Source organism: Haliaeetus albicilla, chromosome 3 (assembly GCF_947461875.1).
Source record: "Haliaeetus albicilla chromosome 3, bHalAlb1.1, whole genome shotgun sequence".
NCBI lineage: Eukaryota > Metazoa > Chordata > Aves > Accipitriformes > Accipitridae > Haliaeetus > Haliaeetus albicilla.
In genome coordinates, this window is record NC_091485.1 from 53,774,102 (window position 1) to 53,792,342 (window position 18,241).

General features: G+C 36.1%; 1 protein-coding gene across 4 annotated transcripts in view; it reads left to right on the plus strand.

Moving 5' to 3' along the window:
* VPS13B (vacuolar protein sorting 13 homolog B) overlaps positions 1-18,241 on the plus strand; it is a 486,539-nt gene that overhangs the window by 359,848 nt on the left and 108,450 nt on the right. For all 4 annotated transcript variants that reach the window (XM_069779759.1, XM_069779758.1, XM_069779762.1 and 1 more), the window contains exon 34: positions 8,762-9,464. In XM_069779759.1, the coding sequence (XP_069635860.1) occupies positions 8,762-9,464 (703 nt within the window). The remainder of the gene's footprint in view (positions 1-8,761; positions 9,465-18,241) is intronic.

Consider the following 18,241-nt stretch of genomic DNA (forward strand, 5'->3'; position numbering starts at 1 on the left):
GGGATATTTTGTGATGGCCTTGTTACCAAAAAAACATATTCTGGAATTCTTAATTTCCTAGTCTTTAGTTCACATGCCACTTCATGAGCTTTACTTCTTTGTGTAGTCTTTTTATAAGATACTCTCAACAAATTGAAACATGATTTAGTCAAACATTAGGCTAGATACAAGTTTATTTGGCTTGATACAGGTGAGATGTAATGACATAAAAAAAAATTTAAAAAAAAAAAAAAGGGCAGTAAGGCAGAAAAGATTCCAGACATCTGGAAGCTTTAAAACCTGGGGCACTTGAGATCCCAGCACACATTCCAGTGAGCAATCGTGTGCCAGCAGTTGGACATTTCTCACTGGAGACTCCTGTACTGTGGATTTTTCTACTTGTGGCATATAGTCTGACTCAGTCTGACTTACATTACTAGAAATAACGTAGAAGGAAGTTTGCTTAGTTGGGCAGCATTTGTACATGACATCTTCTAATCTGCTGTGGATTTAGTTAATTGCCTTTAAGATGCTCAAAACAGATAAAGGCTCTAATATATATTAAGGAAAAGATTGTAGCATTTGATTTTGGGGAATAGTTCATTTAACTGTACACTTATTCATTTAAGAGGCTGCAGTACCAAGTTACTTTATTGCATTATATTAATGACTCTTTTCATTGTTCACACATTCATTTATCCTATCCTAGAAAATGATGCCTAAATTTGCATTCTAAGGCTTTGTTGAATCCTGCTTTGAATTACTGCCAGGGTATTTGGCATTTGCTTCCACATCTTTTCATTTATTTTACAGAACACTGAATATTAGTCAATGGGAGAATATTCCAATTTACTCCAATGGGAGTAAATAACTTTGTTAAATTTCTCATCTCTGTATGTCATAACAGCGAATCATCTGATATAGCCTTATTTAATATTATTAAATTATTTAAACTCTTGCATCTAAGAATTGTTCAGCGAGTTCTTACTTTAAACATACTCATCACATGAGAAAGTATTTGATCCATGATTGAATGCCTGGTCAAGAAAACATCAATGTGTAGGACTCAGGATTTTTTGCACCTAAGCCCGGTATTGTGGTAGGTGTCACCCAGTAGCTCTGTAATTTCCCAAAACTGGTCACTGGCAACACCACTTAAAATAATCCCACTGCAGGCTGTGACGTGCCAATTGCAATGGCAAACTTGTTTATACAGCCATACTGGGCACTGAATTGGGTAATTGGTCTGTCTCTAGTGTTTGAGAGCAAGCTTTCTGTTGTGAAACCACAGCCTTAATGACTTAAAATTGAGGTCCTTGAATGTTTTTTGTTGTGGGGCTTTTTTCTTGATGTGCTTAGGCACACCAGTGAATGAGAGTTCGTTCAACCTCCTGAAAGGTTCAACTGGCTTGATGAGACAAAGTTGCTTTCTGTGAGATCAGATCAACACTAAACCACCATTTAGTTCAGTATATCTTTCTGCATGGAAACATGACCCAAAACTGAGACTGGTAAAACTGCAGTCTTATACTGAAATCTTAACACTGAAATGTTAGAGAATGTAATGCAAAATAAAGCTGAAATTTCAACTACTGCTTTTTAAAGTGTCCAAGTGAAATATGCATGCAGACTCCCATGGAAACACACTGTTTCTTGGCTTTAACTAAAAGAAAAGAATGTGCAAAAATGACCAAACTGTCACCTTATCTAAAGTAAATATGTGTATTTATTTTAATCCAGATTTTTTCATATAAAAGCAAAGATAGAACTTAAAATTCTGAAATTAAATTTGAAAAGTAACATGAAAAAAGCTAATACTTTTGGTAAAAATAATAATGAAAAATTACTGTTGGACAAAGTACTCTGCCAGATTTCAGCCTGGTCTTTTTAAATAGAAAGCATTTAGGCGAAAAAACAAAAATGAACACAAAAGTTTCTTACTGGCCTTTTATAGGGTAGCAAAATAAACTGTTTGTATTAAGATTAAAAAAAATAATTCTGTTGGCGTTAGAAAGGATTTAGCATTTGCATATACCCATGTTACAATTGGAACATTTGGCGCAGCTTTGATTTATGAATATTTGGATCAGTGTTTAACAGAATGTACCCTCTTACTCTGGAGGAGCTGGAAGAACATTGCACAAATCAGCTGAGTTTGTATTGCTCCTTGCCATCACATCTTTCACATAATTCCTGCAGTACTGTGAAAACTACAATTAAATTCCTGTCAGGAGTATTTCTGTTGGTCTGGGAGCTCATATATAGCCCTGCACTTCAAAGTAGCATCATTTGTTTTGCAGCAAATTCTGGTTAAAAAGAAAATTCCTTAGTGGAGGAAGTACATTTGACTTTTATATGAAATAAACTATTTCAGACATTTCTGATATTTTTGTTGCCTCATTTTGGCTTGATTTAATAGTTCCCTTTTTGGAGGACACCTTTGGATTCATGTTATACAGAACTTTCTGCAGTTGGATTGATACAAGTAGAAGCGAGTCTGTCTGGATTAAATGGTAGGACTGAAGTTTTAATTTAAAACTTAAAAGAGAAACTTTATTAGACTGGAAGACATAATTTAGCAGTCTAATATGCTTTTATGTGTGTCTTTCATTATATTCTCCATGTGAGATTAATATGTCAATTTACAAAATAATTTTGATAATGGTCAGAATTAAAGTAAATTGTATAACTCATATGCAAAACAAAATAAAATTGGTTTAGTTGAAGTGTTCAGTAGAACAATGTAGCAAACTTTGGTTAACCAAAAAAAAGGTTCTTTAGATAACAATGATACGTCAAATACATTTCTAAACTGTTGGAGACTCTTTGATGGAGGATGAATTATTTAGAACAAAGCCAGAAAGAAACTATACAGTGTTTTCTTTGTAATTCCAGTTTAAGCATAACAGAAAAAAAAAGAAGAAAAAAAAAGGAACATATTCCTTTTCTGTAGCTCAGTTTGTGCGGTAGGCAAGATTTTTATTTCCATGAAAATATTACTACTTTTTAGCAAAAGAAATAAAACTAGGTCACATGCCATGGTGATGGAGCAGATGTGATTGGCACCTTGATACTGTGGTTTCACACTTGTGACTCTTTCCATAATTTATGTAATGTGAAGAATGATCTCATGATTGGCTGAAGGGTTTTGATCAGAGTTAAGGAATGGCTATGCAGAAGGCTGGAAATTTTACTTCAATAGTGTCATTATAAAACCATAATTACTCTGAGAAGCTGGAAAAATTATGCACATGTACATGCTTTTGATCTAGAGAGCTGCGCTTCCAAAGATTGTTGCTAACACTTATTCTATTAATTAAAGAATTATCCTGTAAAGTATCAGAGAAAGAAAATAAAACTGATAGAAACATTTATAGTGAAATTTGCACATGCTTACATTTGTTATCGTTGAAAACTCTTGAGAGATTAAGGAAGTAAAAATATGAAAAAATGCTGCCAATTGTTGTAAAATACCTCTCTTTGATTTGGAAAATGTGTTAATTATTGGTCTAAAGTATTAGGTTGTGTGTTTACCTTGATGGTTTTATTGCCTCTCTTTACGGAGTGAAAACTTTGAAGACATGTCTCTACCATCTAAATACTTTTATCAGGAGTGGAAAATAAATAAGAGTTACCTGGTTAAGATTGCAGTGACCTCAGATTGGACTGTTTGCCAATTATGAAAAGCAAATATATTTATTTACCCTTGATTTTATGATGTACTTATCTGGGTGTGTTCTACAGGACATGCTATTTCCATGCCCTTTCACTAGATAGATATATGTGTCATATGCCCTATTGAACTCAAGGGGTTAAGCTAGTAAAGTTACCTATCTCAACACATGAAAAGGAAGAATTAGCCACAGTTCCCTAGCTACTAGTGCAGCTTTCAACACCTTTTCACTATGGTGTCTAGTATTGATAGGATATATAACTGTGAAAGGACGAGAAAATGCACTGAAGTGATCTAAGAAGTAAACTATCATCTTGACATGTTTTTTCTAGCTATTGAAAACCTTTCCATATTGCAACTCATTCTGACAGTGAAACTGTAGAATTCCTCTGATTTAAGTACCATCTGGTTATGCTCAAAGCTTTAAAGCTATTATCTCAGCATAAAATTTCAGCATCCTATACTTTTTTCTTCGCCAAACTATCCATTTTTAAGCCACAAATATTTTTCCAGTCCTTTCAGATTTTATCTAAAAGTATATTTTAACAGTATTTAAATAGTTCTTAAACAATAACAATTTATCTTGATAGATGACATGCTGTGTTTTTTCATTTTATTTTAATTAGCCATTGTGGAACCAAATTCCCTTTTGTTTTATTCCTTTGAATACTGTTTAATTATAGTTATCATGCCAAATATCTTAAAGGTTATTTTACCAATACAGTTTCATTTAACATAAGCCATGTGGAATCAATAGTCCTGTTTCCTAAAGTGAATGCTTGGAAAATCTTACATTCATATGTTAAGAGTACACATCCTTTCCTCATTAGTTGGAAAGTACAGGGATTTTGGCACAGGTTCTGTGTGGAAGCATTGTGCAGCTTTTATATGGATTTTGTTTTTAGCCTTTGATGACACTGTTTAGAATAGGAAGTATCTAATAAGTAAAGCATTTTGTCTAATGTGCTGCCAGTGTGTTTAATATATGCCTGGAGGTCTGAAACATTATCTTCTCCACTACAGTAATATGCATTTAATTCTCTGAAAGCAGAAGGTCGAACTTTTAAAAGGGACTCAAAGTACATTTTCAACTAAAATAATTTAAAACACATGGGATAGGGGACCAGAATAATGTACGGTTGGTTTTTATGGTTTAATCATGATCATGTTAATGCACACCAGTAGCTAATTAAAGAAAACTTTTATTGTTCATTTTAAATGGGTTATGTAAAGAGTAAGAGTATTGATATAATACAGCCCAATGATAAATGTTACCATTACATTTGCCAACAGCAAGCTGATATTGCTGTTCATAACATCTTTAAAGTATTGGCCCATCTATTCCATAATAAAGCAAAGAATCTTTTTAGACGTGCTAAACTGAGAGTCATTCCCTCTCATCTCCTTATCCCGTTAGAGGAATACCTAAATGATTCCCAAGTTTATTACTAGGCCTATTTTCAGGTTAACTGTGAAACTTGGTTAGAAGGCTTGATGCTTACTGAGCTGAAATTGATGCAAGAAGTTCCAGTGGTACTTCTTGCACTTTTATTTTGTACCCAGTTGTGTTATATAAAGCTGTCTTGCAAATCATTACTCACTTGTCCCAGCCTTTGTAATATATGTGGTAAGAGCATCCATAAGTCAAAGTTTCATTGTGGAACCGGATGGCATGGAAAACTGTAATAGGATATGGTGTCTTTCACCTTTTGGGCACTGGTTCATATTCCATACTGCTTAGTACTGAGCAGAAGTTACCATCTGACTGCTGTTTGGTGACCTGCATGAATTGATTTGGGGTCTCAGTAAAGTTTCTGTAGTTGAATATCCGCATAACAGGAAACTCAGCAGTTGGGACCAATTAGCACCTCTGCTGTAGTCTTCACAGAGAAGCTATAATCTGAATGGGGATGGAGGCAGAGCTACTTTCTTACCTTCCTTGAGGTGCTTTAGATAGACCAGCACATTTAATAAATAATTATAAAAAGAGGCAAAAGAAAAGAACTAGGCTTCAAGTCAAATCTACTTAGGTGTGAGAAGACACCATCTGTTTAGAAACCAGAAGTACTGTCCTTTCTCCCTCCACTCAGTCGTACACATGCAGTGCTTTTCTCCCTGGAAGATTATCATTTAGTGGATGACATTGTATTTTCAATCCCTCTAGCCAGGTCAAGCTTAACCTAAACGTCAGGTAGCTGTAGAAATTTCTGCTGCATAGAGGAGAACAAGAGAATACCATGTAGTACCTGTAAGAGCGTCATTCACTACAGAACCATGCTTTCTAAAAAGATTTTTCATCAGACTGAACTGATGACTGTGGAGCAACTAAAAATTGCTGGGTTTAGCAGTATTATGCCCTCTACTTCGTTTCAGGCAGCATTTCCCTTAAATGATGTGGCAAGATTGTTTCGCAGCTCCATCCTTCCTGCCTTTTGCTTGCCCTCAATACATGAGCGGTAGAACCATCTATACCATTTTTGAGAGTGCCATCAGTGGAGGATATGGGTGAAGCACTTTATAGTTAACCAGACAGAGAGGCTGAGGTGCAAATAGCCTAACTTTGCTAGGTATCAGGAGGAATCAGGACTTCTTGGCTCACAATGTAGTAATTCATTAAAATGGTCTCTAGTTATTTTTACAGAGGCTGCATTAGAAGTGGTATCACATTTACAAGTCAGTGATACGAGTCTGCCATAGAAATCAGCTGCAAGGAATTTTATTGGCTGTTTGAAAAATATGTACATGAGTGAATCTGAAAAGATTGTAACCAGAGCTGGCAAAAACCTTTTCAAAGAAAATCTCAGCTAGTTAATGGTTTTGTTTTAGGATTTCCTCTGTAATACTTTTTTCTAGTATGTTCATTCCTTTAAAGAAAAGGAAAGGGGCTTGCTCCCTTTGTTTCATAAAGCACAATATAAAGGAACGTTTAAAAAACACCTGCTTTTCTTTAACTCCCCCGCAACCCGATTCCTGCAGTATGTGTAGAATCTATTAATATTGCTGCATAAAGACCAAAGTTTGAAGAAATTCAGTAATGCACTGCTCTTCATTCCTATAGTTGAGTTGCTGACGAATTTTGTAAGTACTTGTAATTTATTATTACATTTTTCAAGAGGAAGTTAAGATATGGTCTGTCCTAGTTTATATCTCCATTTTCAAAGATTCACTAGGGTGAAAAAGATAAAAAGAAACTATTGAAGTAGGTCCTGGAACAAATAAATTAAATGATTGAGTCAATATGCAGTGGCAGCCAAAAAAAACCAGCAAAATATTGGACATCATCAGGGTGGAGACTGAGAACAAGACAGAAGGCCATCTTTTTACTGCTATATAAAACCATAGTGATCCCACTTCTTGAATACTGTGTAGAGTACTCAAGAAGTGCATAGTGGAGTTACAGAAGTAGAGAAGGGAAGTCAAAATTATTAAAGGTGCTGGAGCAGCTGCTCTGTGAGGAGAGATAAAAAGCCTGGGATTTCCCTGTCTGGAGAGGAGAAGGCTGAGGGGGACTATGATCAAGGTTTACAAAGTCATAGCAACTAAAGCTGAATGTGGACCTGAACGTTCAAATCATGCACTACAAAAGATCAGGGAATTACAATGACACTAGTAGGAGATTGGTTTAAGCCAAAGAAAAAAAAAAAATTGGAACTTGTTACCCCAGAAGGTTGTGGAGGCCAGACACTGTCAGCATATTCAAAAAGGAAGTGGACAAATTAATGGACAAGAAGTCCAGAAATAGTTACTAAAATGACTACACAGGCATGTACCACTGGCATCCCAAACGCAACAGCTGTGGATGCTTGGGGAGTAGGAGAGGAACAGATTGCAGGAAGTGGCCAGGGTCCACAGTTTCACTGGACAGAGTCTCCTCCTAGTGCTGTCAGAAACAGCATACAGAGTTGGATGGGTCACGAATCTGAGTTGGGCATTTCTTGTTAGCTCTTGTACAGAGCAGAGCAGAAACACCTCTTCTGGGCAGCACAGATGGAAGTGTAAGTTATGCTGTGGAAGCTATACAGGGCGAATGCATGACTCTAAACTCCATATGAATCTGAGGAGTTGCCCATACATCATCATCAACCTTATTATTATTGAATTTCTGCAAGTTTTTTTCCAAATATTTTAGCATATGCTCCCTACCATGTCCTCAAGCTCTTTGTAGGATTTCTACTTGTTTCATGAGCATTATTAAAAGTGTTTTCTTCTTGAAGCACTTGCTTATCTTGGATATCTCTGTCTCTTGACCTGGTACTATGTGGTGGTCCCTGGACACAGCCTTGCAACTTTTTGTTTCACTCTTGCATTTCCTGTGATAGAAGCGATGTTCTTTTTTCTATTGGTCAGTGGTTGTGTTTTCTTTGAAATATTTCTATATGCAGTGATTTCTCATGTGAAGCCCTGTGAATGTGACAGCCGAGATCATATGTAGCTTTGGTGAGCCTTGGTAATCTAAGAACTAGTACCCCGTCACAGAGCCAGTCTTTAGATAGTGCTGATGTTTCCTTCAACTTTGGTGTTTTATATAAGGCAGCTGTCATTTCCATAACTCTTAAGAAAAATATTTTTTTCTACAACATAATATACATTTCAGCTTAGAAATCCTATTTAGTCTTTTTTGATCTTGTGGTAGATTAATATTACATTCTGTTTCATCTAATCACTGTATATTTTAGTGCCAAAGAGGACTTTTTGAGCATCCGTGGTTGAAACTGGAAAACAATTCTGACTAGGCTTTTTATTTACAATGCATTATTTCACAGAGATATGGGTTTACATTAAGCCATAAATTTCTTGTAGATTCTTTAGAGTTTAAAGAAAGAATTTAAATTTTAAAAAAAAGGTAATTTAAGCTTAGAAATCATTACTCCTTTCTTTTTTTCCTTCACATGTTCTTTTGGCACTTCATCTGTTGTGAGTCATCATTTCATTAGAACAAACACCTGCTGTGTTTTCATGAGTGATTACTGTGTTAAAGTTAACTTGGCAGATTTTTTTTAATAATTCTCTTTTTTGACATCATGTTTATATAGTGATTGTTTGCTGCCACTGAAATGGAAATAGTTGGGATATGGATATCGTAAGTTAATATAATATTTTCCTTTGCAGGATTCCAAACAAGACCCAAAAAAAATTGATGTGTCTGATGGAGGAACGGTTGAGACTTCTTCCCGTTATAGCGGGGCACAGGACAGTGGAATTGGCAGCGACAGTGTTAAGATCAGAATCGTTCAGATCGAGCAGCACAGTGGTACCAGCCAGCACCGCATTGCCCGTCCTTCCCGCCAGTCTTCCATTGTAAAGAATCTCAATTTCATTCCCTTTGACATTTTTGTTACAGCAAGTCGAATCTCCCTGATGACTTACTCATGCACTGCCTTACCTAAATCAAAATCAGTACAAGATCAGAAAGATGGTGAAAAAATAAGCAAAAGCTCCTTGAACCTTCCAGAAGCCGCCTTAGGTGGCAGCCATGATATCAAGAAGCCCAGTCAGCCATGCATTTCTTCTGTCACAGCAGATGATCTTTTGAACACTAATGTTCCCCTGTCTACTGGGAGAAAAACAGGTCTTTTGTCACTGGAAAGTCTTCATGCTTCCACAAGATCCTCTGCTCGACAAGCCCTGGGCATAACTATTGTTCGGCAGCCTGGTCGCAGGGGAACTGGGGACATAGAGCTACAGCCATTTCTCTACCTTGTTGTATCACAGCCCTCTGTGCTCCTGAGCTGCCACCACAGAAAGCAAAAGGTAGAAATATCAGTGTTCGATGCTGGTCTTAAAGGAGTAGCCTCAGACTACAAGTGTACAGGTAAGAGCATTTAACATTCAGTCCTAGTTAAAACTGCCAAAATAATCACACGTCTCAAAGTTACTAGAGTGGTGGAAAACAGCTGAGAGACTTTTAGGATGTCTTTGAAAATCAATCGGTAAATATACATATTTTTAGGATTATACCCCACAGCTGAATCAAGTTAAGTGTGTAAAATGTTTTAAATTAATTAAGATCTAACCTTTTAGCAACCAGTTCTTCCTGTTCCTCAATATTACTTTCTCATTACCAGATTGCGATAGGGATTGTTGCATTACTCTAACTTCTTAATATTCTCTAAGGAAGTAAGAATCGTAAGCCAAGCTGATTTCATAAAAATCATTTTTTATGACTGAATATCACAATATTTTCCTATACTAGCCTACTGATAAAATTTAAAGATAAACATTGTAGAAGCACCTGGTGTTTTGATCATAAACTGTAAGAAAATTATAGTGATCTTCCAAATGGCATCTAATGATGTCATCTATTTTAAGTTTTCATTCAGCTGAGTAATAGGGTTTTGTAAGAATTTCCTTCTCTTAATGAATGGGTGGGTGGTTTTCCCATTTCATATGCAAAGCTTATAATAAGAAATATCAGAATAACTGTTCAGTAGAAAATATTCTGAAATTTTCTTTTCCAGTCTTATCTGTACTGCTGAAGAGTGAAATCAAATGATGCAATTCATTTGTCTGGCAGCCAGTACTGGGTATAAGAATTTAATGAGATAGATCATTACAGAGTGTTCCCCCAAAAAAGTGTAAATCAGGATGCAGAGATCTGCTGAACACGCAGCCAGAAAAGTATGGGGTTTTAAATTGTTCACTGAATGAGAGCTGTAAGTAAAAAACATTGCTAGTTTTTTCTTGCCAGGGTTAATACAGGACACTAGTTGTGAAAAGTATACGGGTTTTTTGTGCAGCTATACCAAATCTTTGCTCAATTAGATTGTATCTTTTGAAAATAGGCATTAAAATGATGTGCTCATGCAAAAGACTGAAAATGCTATTTTTAATAGATCTTAACTTTTTTCAGAAATCTGAATCATAGTGGAACTTTTAAGAGGGATTAAACAGTGAGGTAGACAGCTAGAGAGAAGATACTTAAAATAGGGAGATTTGTTCTCTACCACATTTTGTTTTATCATTCTTCCATTTTCATTTTCTCTGCTGTTGCTGTCCTGTCTTGACAGAAACACAGCTGTGTCATGAATTCGTTTTACTCCAGATTCCCATATGTATTTGGTAAATACTATATGAAAGGTGGTCATTGTAGCAATCAACATGAAAAGAATTAACAAATCAATTAACAAAGCAAAGCTTGAAGGAAAATTGGAGTAGTTGTAAGTTAAAGATCACAACTTCATTAACTTAGTGTTTTGGAAAGATGCAATAGGACTTCTTCATTTCTCATGTCTGAGGCATTCAAGTGTGTCCTTGTACAAGCTGCCACCACATTACCAATAAACTGGCCAAAGTTCTCTCCATTCTGCTCCTACAATTAACTTCTGAAGTGTTTCACCATCTTCATGTCTACAGGAGCAATTCTAGAAAACACAAGCTCTAATAAAGTCTTCCTACAAATTGAAAGTGGATTAGAGAGCACAAAAGCATGGCAAGAAACTTACATAATAAAGATAGTAGGAACATACAGCCTTAGAATTCCTCAGTCACCAGCAGTTGTTCAAGTGACACCCAAAGAGGTCTTCTTGGAGGACCAAAGATTAGCCCTACATGGGTCTTACCCTTTTCTTTGGCTTTTTGTCTCCATGTCAGGCAAAGATAAAAGTGTGGAGGCAGGAGTCAGACATTATGTGAATGCAGAAGTTCTGGTCTCATCCTGCTGCCCTTGTGGGCAGTAGTAAGTACCTTGCTCATGTATAAGACAGAATCCTGTGGTTGCTACTGGACTGTTAGGGCTCTCTTCAAAAAGAGTTTGAGAGGTGGGTGCCAAAGTTCTAGTGCCTCAAAACACCATTCTAAATGTATTAATAAGTTAATAAAACTAATCCACACTTCAAGTCACACGCTAATTCACACAGCAAAACAGGTAGTATAAAGTTTTTATTGCCTCTTGTTTAGGAAGACCTGCTGTGCTTGTAGTTACATCGTCCAGGATTAATGTTGTCATATCACTGTAGTGACATGTGAGTTTTGGAAATTTCTATTTTTCATTTCTAGCACACGTATTTGAGGGAAAACAGCCATGTACTCTGTGTTATATATATGTGTTTGTTTATATATATATATATGCACACTCTATATATTGCGTATCATATAATACAGCATCTGGAGCTTTGCATGGCATTTTCTGTGCTGCAGCAGTCGATTTCATCAATCACGTCAATTTTTCTTGATGTTGTGACTATTTGCTGACAGTTTTATCTGAAAGAGGTATATCATCCAAATGAAGAACAATATAAAGTTTATTTGAAAGAAGTAAGTTAGCTTCTCTCTCTCTGTACAATAGGTATGCACTATATCCCTGTACTTATCTGTACATCAAGGAGTGGAGGGTGAGAAGAAGGCATAAATGATGTTTAGTTTACAGTGAATGTTGCTTAAGAGTATTTCCAGTTAGACTCTCTAGAAGACTGCTTTTCTTGTGTCTGTATGTATCCATGCTACTATGTCTCCATTATCTAAGGTAGGATGGGGAAGAGGACACAAGCTAAATACAAAAGATATATTTTAACTGGATTATAAGAACTGATGGAGCATATTCCCCCTGAAAAAAACCCAAACATTTAAACACTGGGACTGGGCAAGCAGGCCTGATGAAAACATTGTGTGCATTACATTACATGATGGAAATAGGCAACAGCACAGCAGCAGCTCAGAAGGTCGGGCCTGTAACATAGCAAATTTCATCAAAACCTAAAAAATTGAGACTTGTCTGGGCAAAAGGAAAAATATATGATGTTTGTTATAAAGTTTTATTGGTATTCCTGTGGGGGTGGTTTCTCATACTAACAGAGTTAAGCTTAGATAGTTAAGCTATATATGAAATATGTAGATTAGATCCAAGACATACTAATAAAAACTCTGCCATTTCAAATCATCATTCTGTGTATATATACACACCATATACAGTGCAAAAGAATATTTTAGGAATGTTTTGAAGTGTTTGGGAAAATTGTTTTGAATCAATTTTGTTGTGTAATTCGGAAGACGACTACTGTTAGTTCAACAGCAGTAGATTCAAGTGTTATGAAATACTGTGCTATAATTCCTTATGGCTTTTCTAAGTGAAAAAAATCTACAGTTCTGAAACAACTCTCAAATCTTGCAAGGCAGAAGCAAGTATAAAATTCTATAGTGAAATTAGGAAGGTCTTATTTTTTGATGGATGTTAGTTCCAAAAAAAACTTTAATGTAAAGAAAAGCTGGTAATAGTTTGGATCTAGTTATGTTTTCCATCCCTCACCTCCCATTAGTGTATTTTGAAGAAACATGTTGTTCAGCTGTAAGTCAACAAAATACTCTAGAATTTAGAAATGCTTCTAACAGGTAGTTAGATGAGAGTCTGGTTTATGAGGCTTTAAATAAAACAGGGAGATTATCTTGTAAAACTGCACCAGCATGATTTTTTAAGAGAATAATAGCTAATCCTGGGCTGGTGACAAAACTAAGCTTACTGCCTTATGATGGTTTACTGCTTTGAACATGTGTAGAAATGAAGTTTTTAATATTGTTACGTTTTGTTCTTATTTTTGACAGATTTCAAGTTAATAGAGCTTAAAATTCAGGATCTTGCACATTAAACTATCACTCTTTTTTTTTGTGTGAGAGAGTATTGCACAGTGGCTAAAAGACCAAACTTCATCCAAGGAAGTTGGCTCCTCTGTCACTGGCTGTGTTATTTTTTGCTTAGGTCCTGAAATGTGAAAGAAATAAGAACTTATGAATAAAATAGGAGGAAATGGGCTATTTTAAAGTAAAGTATCGTTAATGTGTTAATTAGCAGTTAGTAGCAGCACATTTCCATCAGGCCAGTGTCTGTATGTTGGAGCATTTGCCTGCCTTGGAGTGAAAGACCTGATGGTTGTGCTTTCAATTTCCTCAGTCTTTCTCTCCAACCAAGTCCACTGGCAAGTCAGTTTGTAGGAGGAGGAGACTTATTAGGTTATTAAAATGTTAGCTCAATTTTATTGTGGTTGTGCTAAACTGCTTCATTTGTGTTTTAAATTATTTTTGTAATTGCACAGCTTGATTGCAGTTATGCTACTGCCAGGTATAGGAACTTCAAATCAAAGTAAATAAATTAATGGAATAAATATTAACTGCTTAATAAGCACCATTAAAAAGAGTAGTTGCTCCCTGAGTTTACTTCTGTATAAATGGCCTGAAAGATACTATAAAACAATGCTTTTTTTTATTCAGTGCTCATCCTACACTTAACAAAAAGGCATCTGCTAACCGTTAGTTTTTGCAAACAGAGCATTGGCCATTTCCACTTAAATAAAAGTGGGTGCAATTGTTTTTAATGTAATCTCATAAGCCGCTTTTATAAATATTTTTTTAAATCTTTATTTGCTTTGTTTCAGGTAATGTAATCCAGATACAAAATTGCCTCATTTCCTGAGCATTGTGCTCTGGGCATTCTTGAAAAATCTTTTTTCTATTTGTTTGTTTGTTTACTTTCAAAGAAGAGGTTGTGGTGCTTGGTTGTTTTAAGGGAGAGAAATTTCTCAGTAAATATCTGTTACGCATGGAATTTATTCAACTTCCGCCAACAAAGCATTTGCAAAAAACAGGCATTGTGAGGCCATCCAGAATTATTCTTGATTTTTATTTTATTTCATTTTATTTTTTTTACACCCACGCCTTTGATGGCAGGGGGTCCATGAAGAGCAGATGCAGTAGCTAAGACCACATGTAACCTCTGATCTAATGGAAAGCCCAGGCTGCACGGAGAGCAACGCGGGCTGGCTCTGGCAGGAAGTCTGATTCACTGCCTCTCTGTCAGCCTGTGCTTCCTACGAGGCGGAGAGAGGATTTAAGGCTGTTTCCTAGCACAGCATTGAGGGAGTTCTGCTGGAGTGTCACCTGTTCCCCTCCGAGTATATTTATTGTCCAGTACATCTGCATCCATGGACGGGGGGGTCGGTGCAGCCCCCACCCATAAAGACAAGCTGGCCTGGGAATGTACATTCCTCAGGTTACTGTAAGTGCTCATTTTTTAACTTCCTGACACAGGACTTGTGAGTGCGCTAGTAGAAATGTTTTCCCACTTGTGTTCTTTAAATTCCAATGGAAACCATCTTTAAAACAAGACCAAACGTTCCACTTCAGAGTTTGAAATGCAGAGATGATTGCAGCATCGTACTGGCTTTTAAAATTGACTGCAGACCAAAATATGATTCATCCATTGAAATAAAAGCATCTTGCAGAGCTCGCTGGGTCTGGGTAAAGTTCCAGCTGAACAGGCCAAGTTGCCGTCCCGTGCACACGCTCGGTAGCCCTGTCCCCTGCCTGGTGGCTGCTGGGGGCTGTTGAGTCGCTGAGCCCCACCATTAAAGCCTCCCACGGGCTGCCCTGGCTCTCAGCTACAAACTGGAACAAACCACATTTTGGAGGATGGAAATCTTCAAGATGTGAAATTTCTCCTGCCTCCTTCCTTTTGTTTCCCCTTATTCTCCTTTCTCTTCAGAAGTTTGGGGTTTGCTGTCTGCTGTTACCATACGAATGAGGGCATAGCAGTTGAAATCAAAAGTTTGCACATTCAAATCAAGTTTAGGAAGATACTTCATAAACTGTGAAGTTTGGAGCTGAGATCTGGATCTTAGCAAGACTAAAAGTGGCTTTGGATGTTTGGGTGGATTCAAAAATAGCCAGAGATTCTTTTTTTCTTAAAAAAAAAGACATGGAGGGAAATGTGGATGTATGGAAGGTCTCGGCTTCTCAGTCTTACAGATTTTAAATTACCGTCTTGGTTGTCAATCTGTGATAGTTGTCTCACCATTTTTCTTTTGCTGCCACAGACAAATTTTTCACATGGTGTAGAGGATAGAATTTCTGGCCGTCTTCACTGCTCTTCACTTTTCAACCCTTTCTTTTCTCTCTCTTGGCTTGCTGTGGAGTAATTCTAGCCTCTCCTTTTACTTATATATGCATCCCTTGGGTTTTCTCCAGCATTTTCTTTATACAAATAACTGCAAATTTAAGTGTTGATTTTTGGGAGAATCATAGAAAATGGAAATGGAAATGACCTATTATAATACATTATTCAGACCAGTTCCCTGCTGATGCATAATTGTTCCCTATTGTATATTTTATAGTGTTCTGTCAAGTGTATTTTTAAACATTCTGAACGTTTCCATCATTTCCTTGAGGGAGAAGAGTCCTTTTTCTAACAGCTGTCCCCATCAGGATTTCCCCACTTTTCAGCCTAAATTTTCTCCTTTGCATTCAATTGCTTCTCTGGCAACTCCATTGCCCTCAGCATAGGGATTGATTGATATTGTTTTATTCCTTTCCTGATCCTTAACCCTATGAAAATGCATATGCTGTTTTCTACCTGAGAAGGTACTTTAATCAAGATATGCATATTTCAGTCTTTAGACCTTTGATGTAAATGAACTTCTCTTACCCAGATACATCTTATAGCTCCTATTTGGAACTCCCTTCAAGTTTTTGAGATACACACCAGCACAGTGAGTTCTGAAACTTCTGGATTTTAGCTCTCTTCTCATTATGGTAAAATTTATTTATTGATCTGTATCTGGCATATTTGGATGTACGGTCAAGTCTGTTACCCAGGTTCCAAATTAATCATATGCCATGGGCTTGGAAGCACTCAAACTAATTTTTTGCATGGCCCTTTGGGATTATTGCCTCCAATGCAAAATTGTGTCAATGCAACTATCCTGCTTCCAGAATTACCTCAGTTTCAGAATAACACAGTTTCACTTGAACTGAAAAGATAATTTAAAAAAAAAAACCCAACCTTGAAATCAGTAAGGCCAGTGCTGCGTTAAAAATAATATATTTTGTTGGACTCAGGCTAATTTTGTGCATTGAGGTTTCTTTGTGTTGTGTTCCTAATCTGTAAATTCTGGAGTCCTTGTTATTCACGTATCCCAGTCCTGCAGTGCCCGAGGTAATGAAGAGGTGATGTTGCTGCGCTCCTTGGAGACATGACAGAGCAAAATAATCTCCTGAGAGCTGCATGGTTCCTTTATTTTTTTTTTAATTTCTGTGCTTACATGCTACAATTCCCAGTGCCCTGAGGGCAGTGTTTGTATAGCTAATGTATTATGTCATGCAAGGGTTTTCTGCTATGTGTGTTCTTTTCATCAGAGATATTTTCATCTTTAAACAGCTACAACTTTGAAATAATTATTAGATATTTTACAACATAAACACATCTTAGGGTAAATAGGAATAGCTGTAAATGTATTCTTCAAAAGAAATGTTTGACTAAATTTGCTGGATTTTCTGAAAAGCCGGTAGATGATCTAGGTTGCTATATATAGTATGTGATGGTATCTTTCAGAAATGAGACAAAATACTGGCATACTGCAACATTTTGCCCCATATTGGTGCACCTAAATGTTTATACTAATACTTCTGAAAGAACAATAACTTAAGAGATCAATTTAATTGATTCAGTGGTGTTCGTTGCACAATGTTCGGTAATTTTTATAGTGCTTTACACTATATATTCTGAAAAACATTAGCATATTACTTATGAAGAGCCACCAGCACAAAACAAGATATTATGGTATAGATCCAAGTCAGAGATAACATCCTTGTTCAGAATAACTGCAAAACTATATTTTGGAAAAGATGTGTACTTTGGTGGTAAAGATTTTATTAATATTATTATTTTCAGTATACTAGCCAAACTCCAGACAAGAAACAAGATATTCCCTAAAGCAGTTACATAGAAAAGGGAGTGTGCCACACCATTCTTGTTAATGTAATTAAAGGAAAGGGCTAAGAACCATAAAAATGTACAAATTCACATGGAAAATATACAAATCCGTTGTATGCAGTGACAGCTCTTAAATAACTGTTGAGAGCTGACTTTATAAATGTATAGTGGGAATAAAGGGAAGGAAAGGCTGTAATGTATATGCCATGCAGTACAAATACTGCTGTAAAGTCATTGCCTGAAAATTGATCAAATAAAAACAGAAGAATGTGCTAACTTTTGATCTTTTCCATATAGATCTAAAGTCATGATCAATTGGTTTCAGTAGGTTCTTTGAAATCACATAAGGGTTCATATGTGCCAAGTTTTATATGAATCACATGATAAGGTCAAGAAATACAAATTCCAAAGCTGACTTTATATACCCAGTCCACATATGACTGTGATACCACGATACCATATGTTGACTATAATAGTGGGTATGTAAATACTGTTCTTGAAAGGAATCCATTCAGTAAAACTCAAATAAAGCAATTATAACAGTTTCTACTTGACTGAAAATGGGAGAGAATAACATCAAGAAAATCTCCTTAAATCATTAAGGATGAGGCAGGCATTCAATAATTAACATAGCAGTCTTGATAATAAAGAAAAATTATTTAGAATTTAAGATTTGTAGTGCCAGACTTGAAGACTATTATAAGGAAGGTCATGAATTGCTAAAGATTAAAAAGCCTTTTTACAGTACTATTCTTTCAATTAGTGATATGCGGAAAATGAAGACAAGAATAGCACTTGGAGGAGATTAATTTTAATGTATTATTGTAATATTATAAACTGATCAGAGGAATACAATTCAAGGTGGTATGCAACAATAGCTACTGATTAGCTACTGA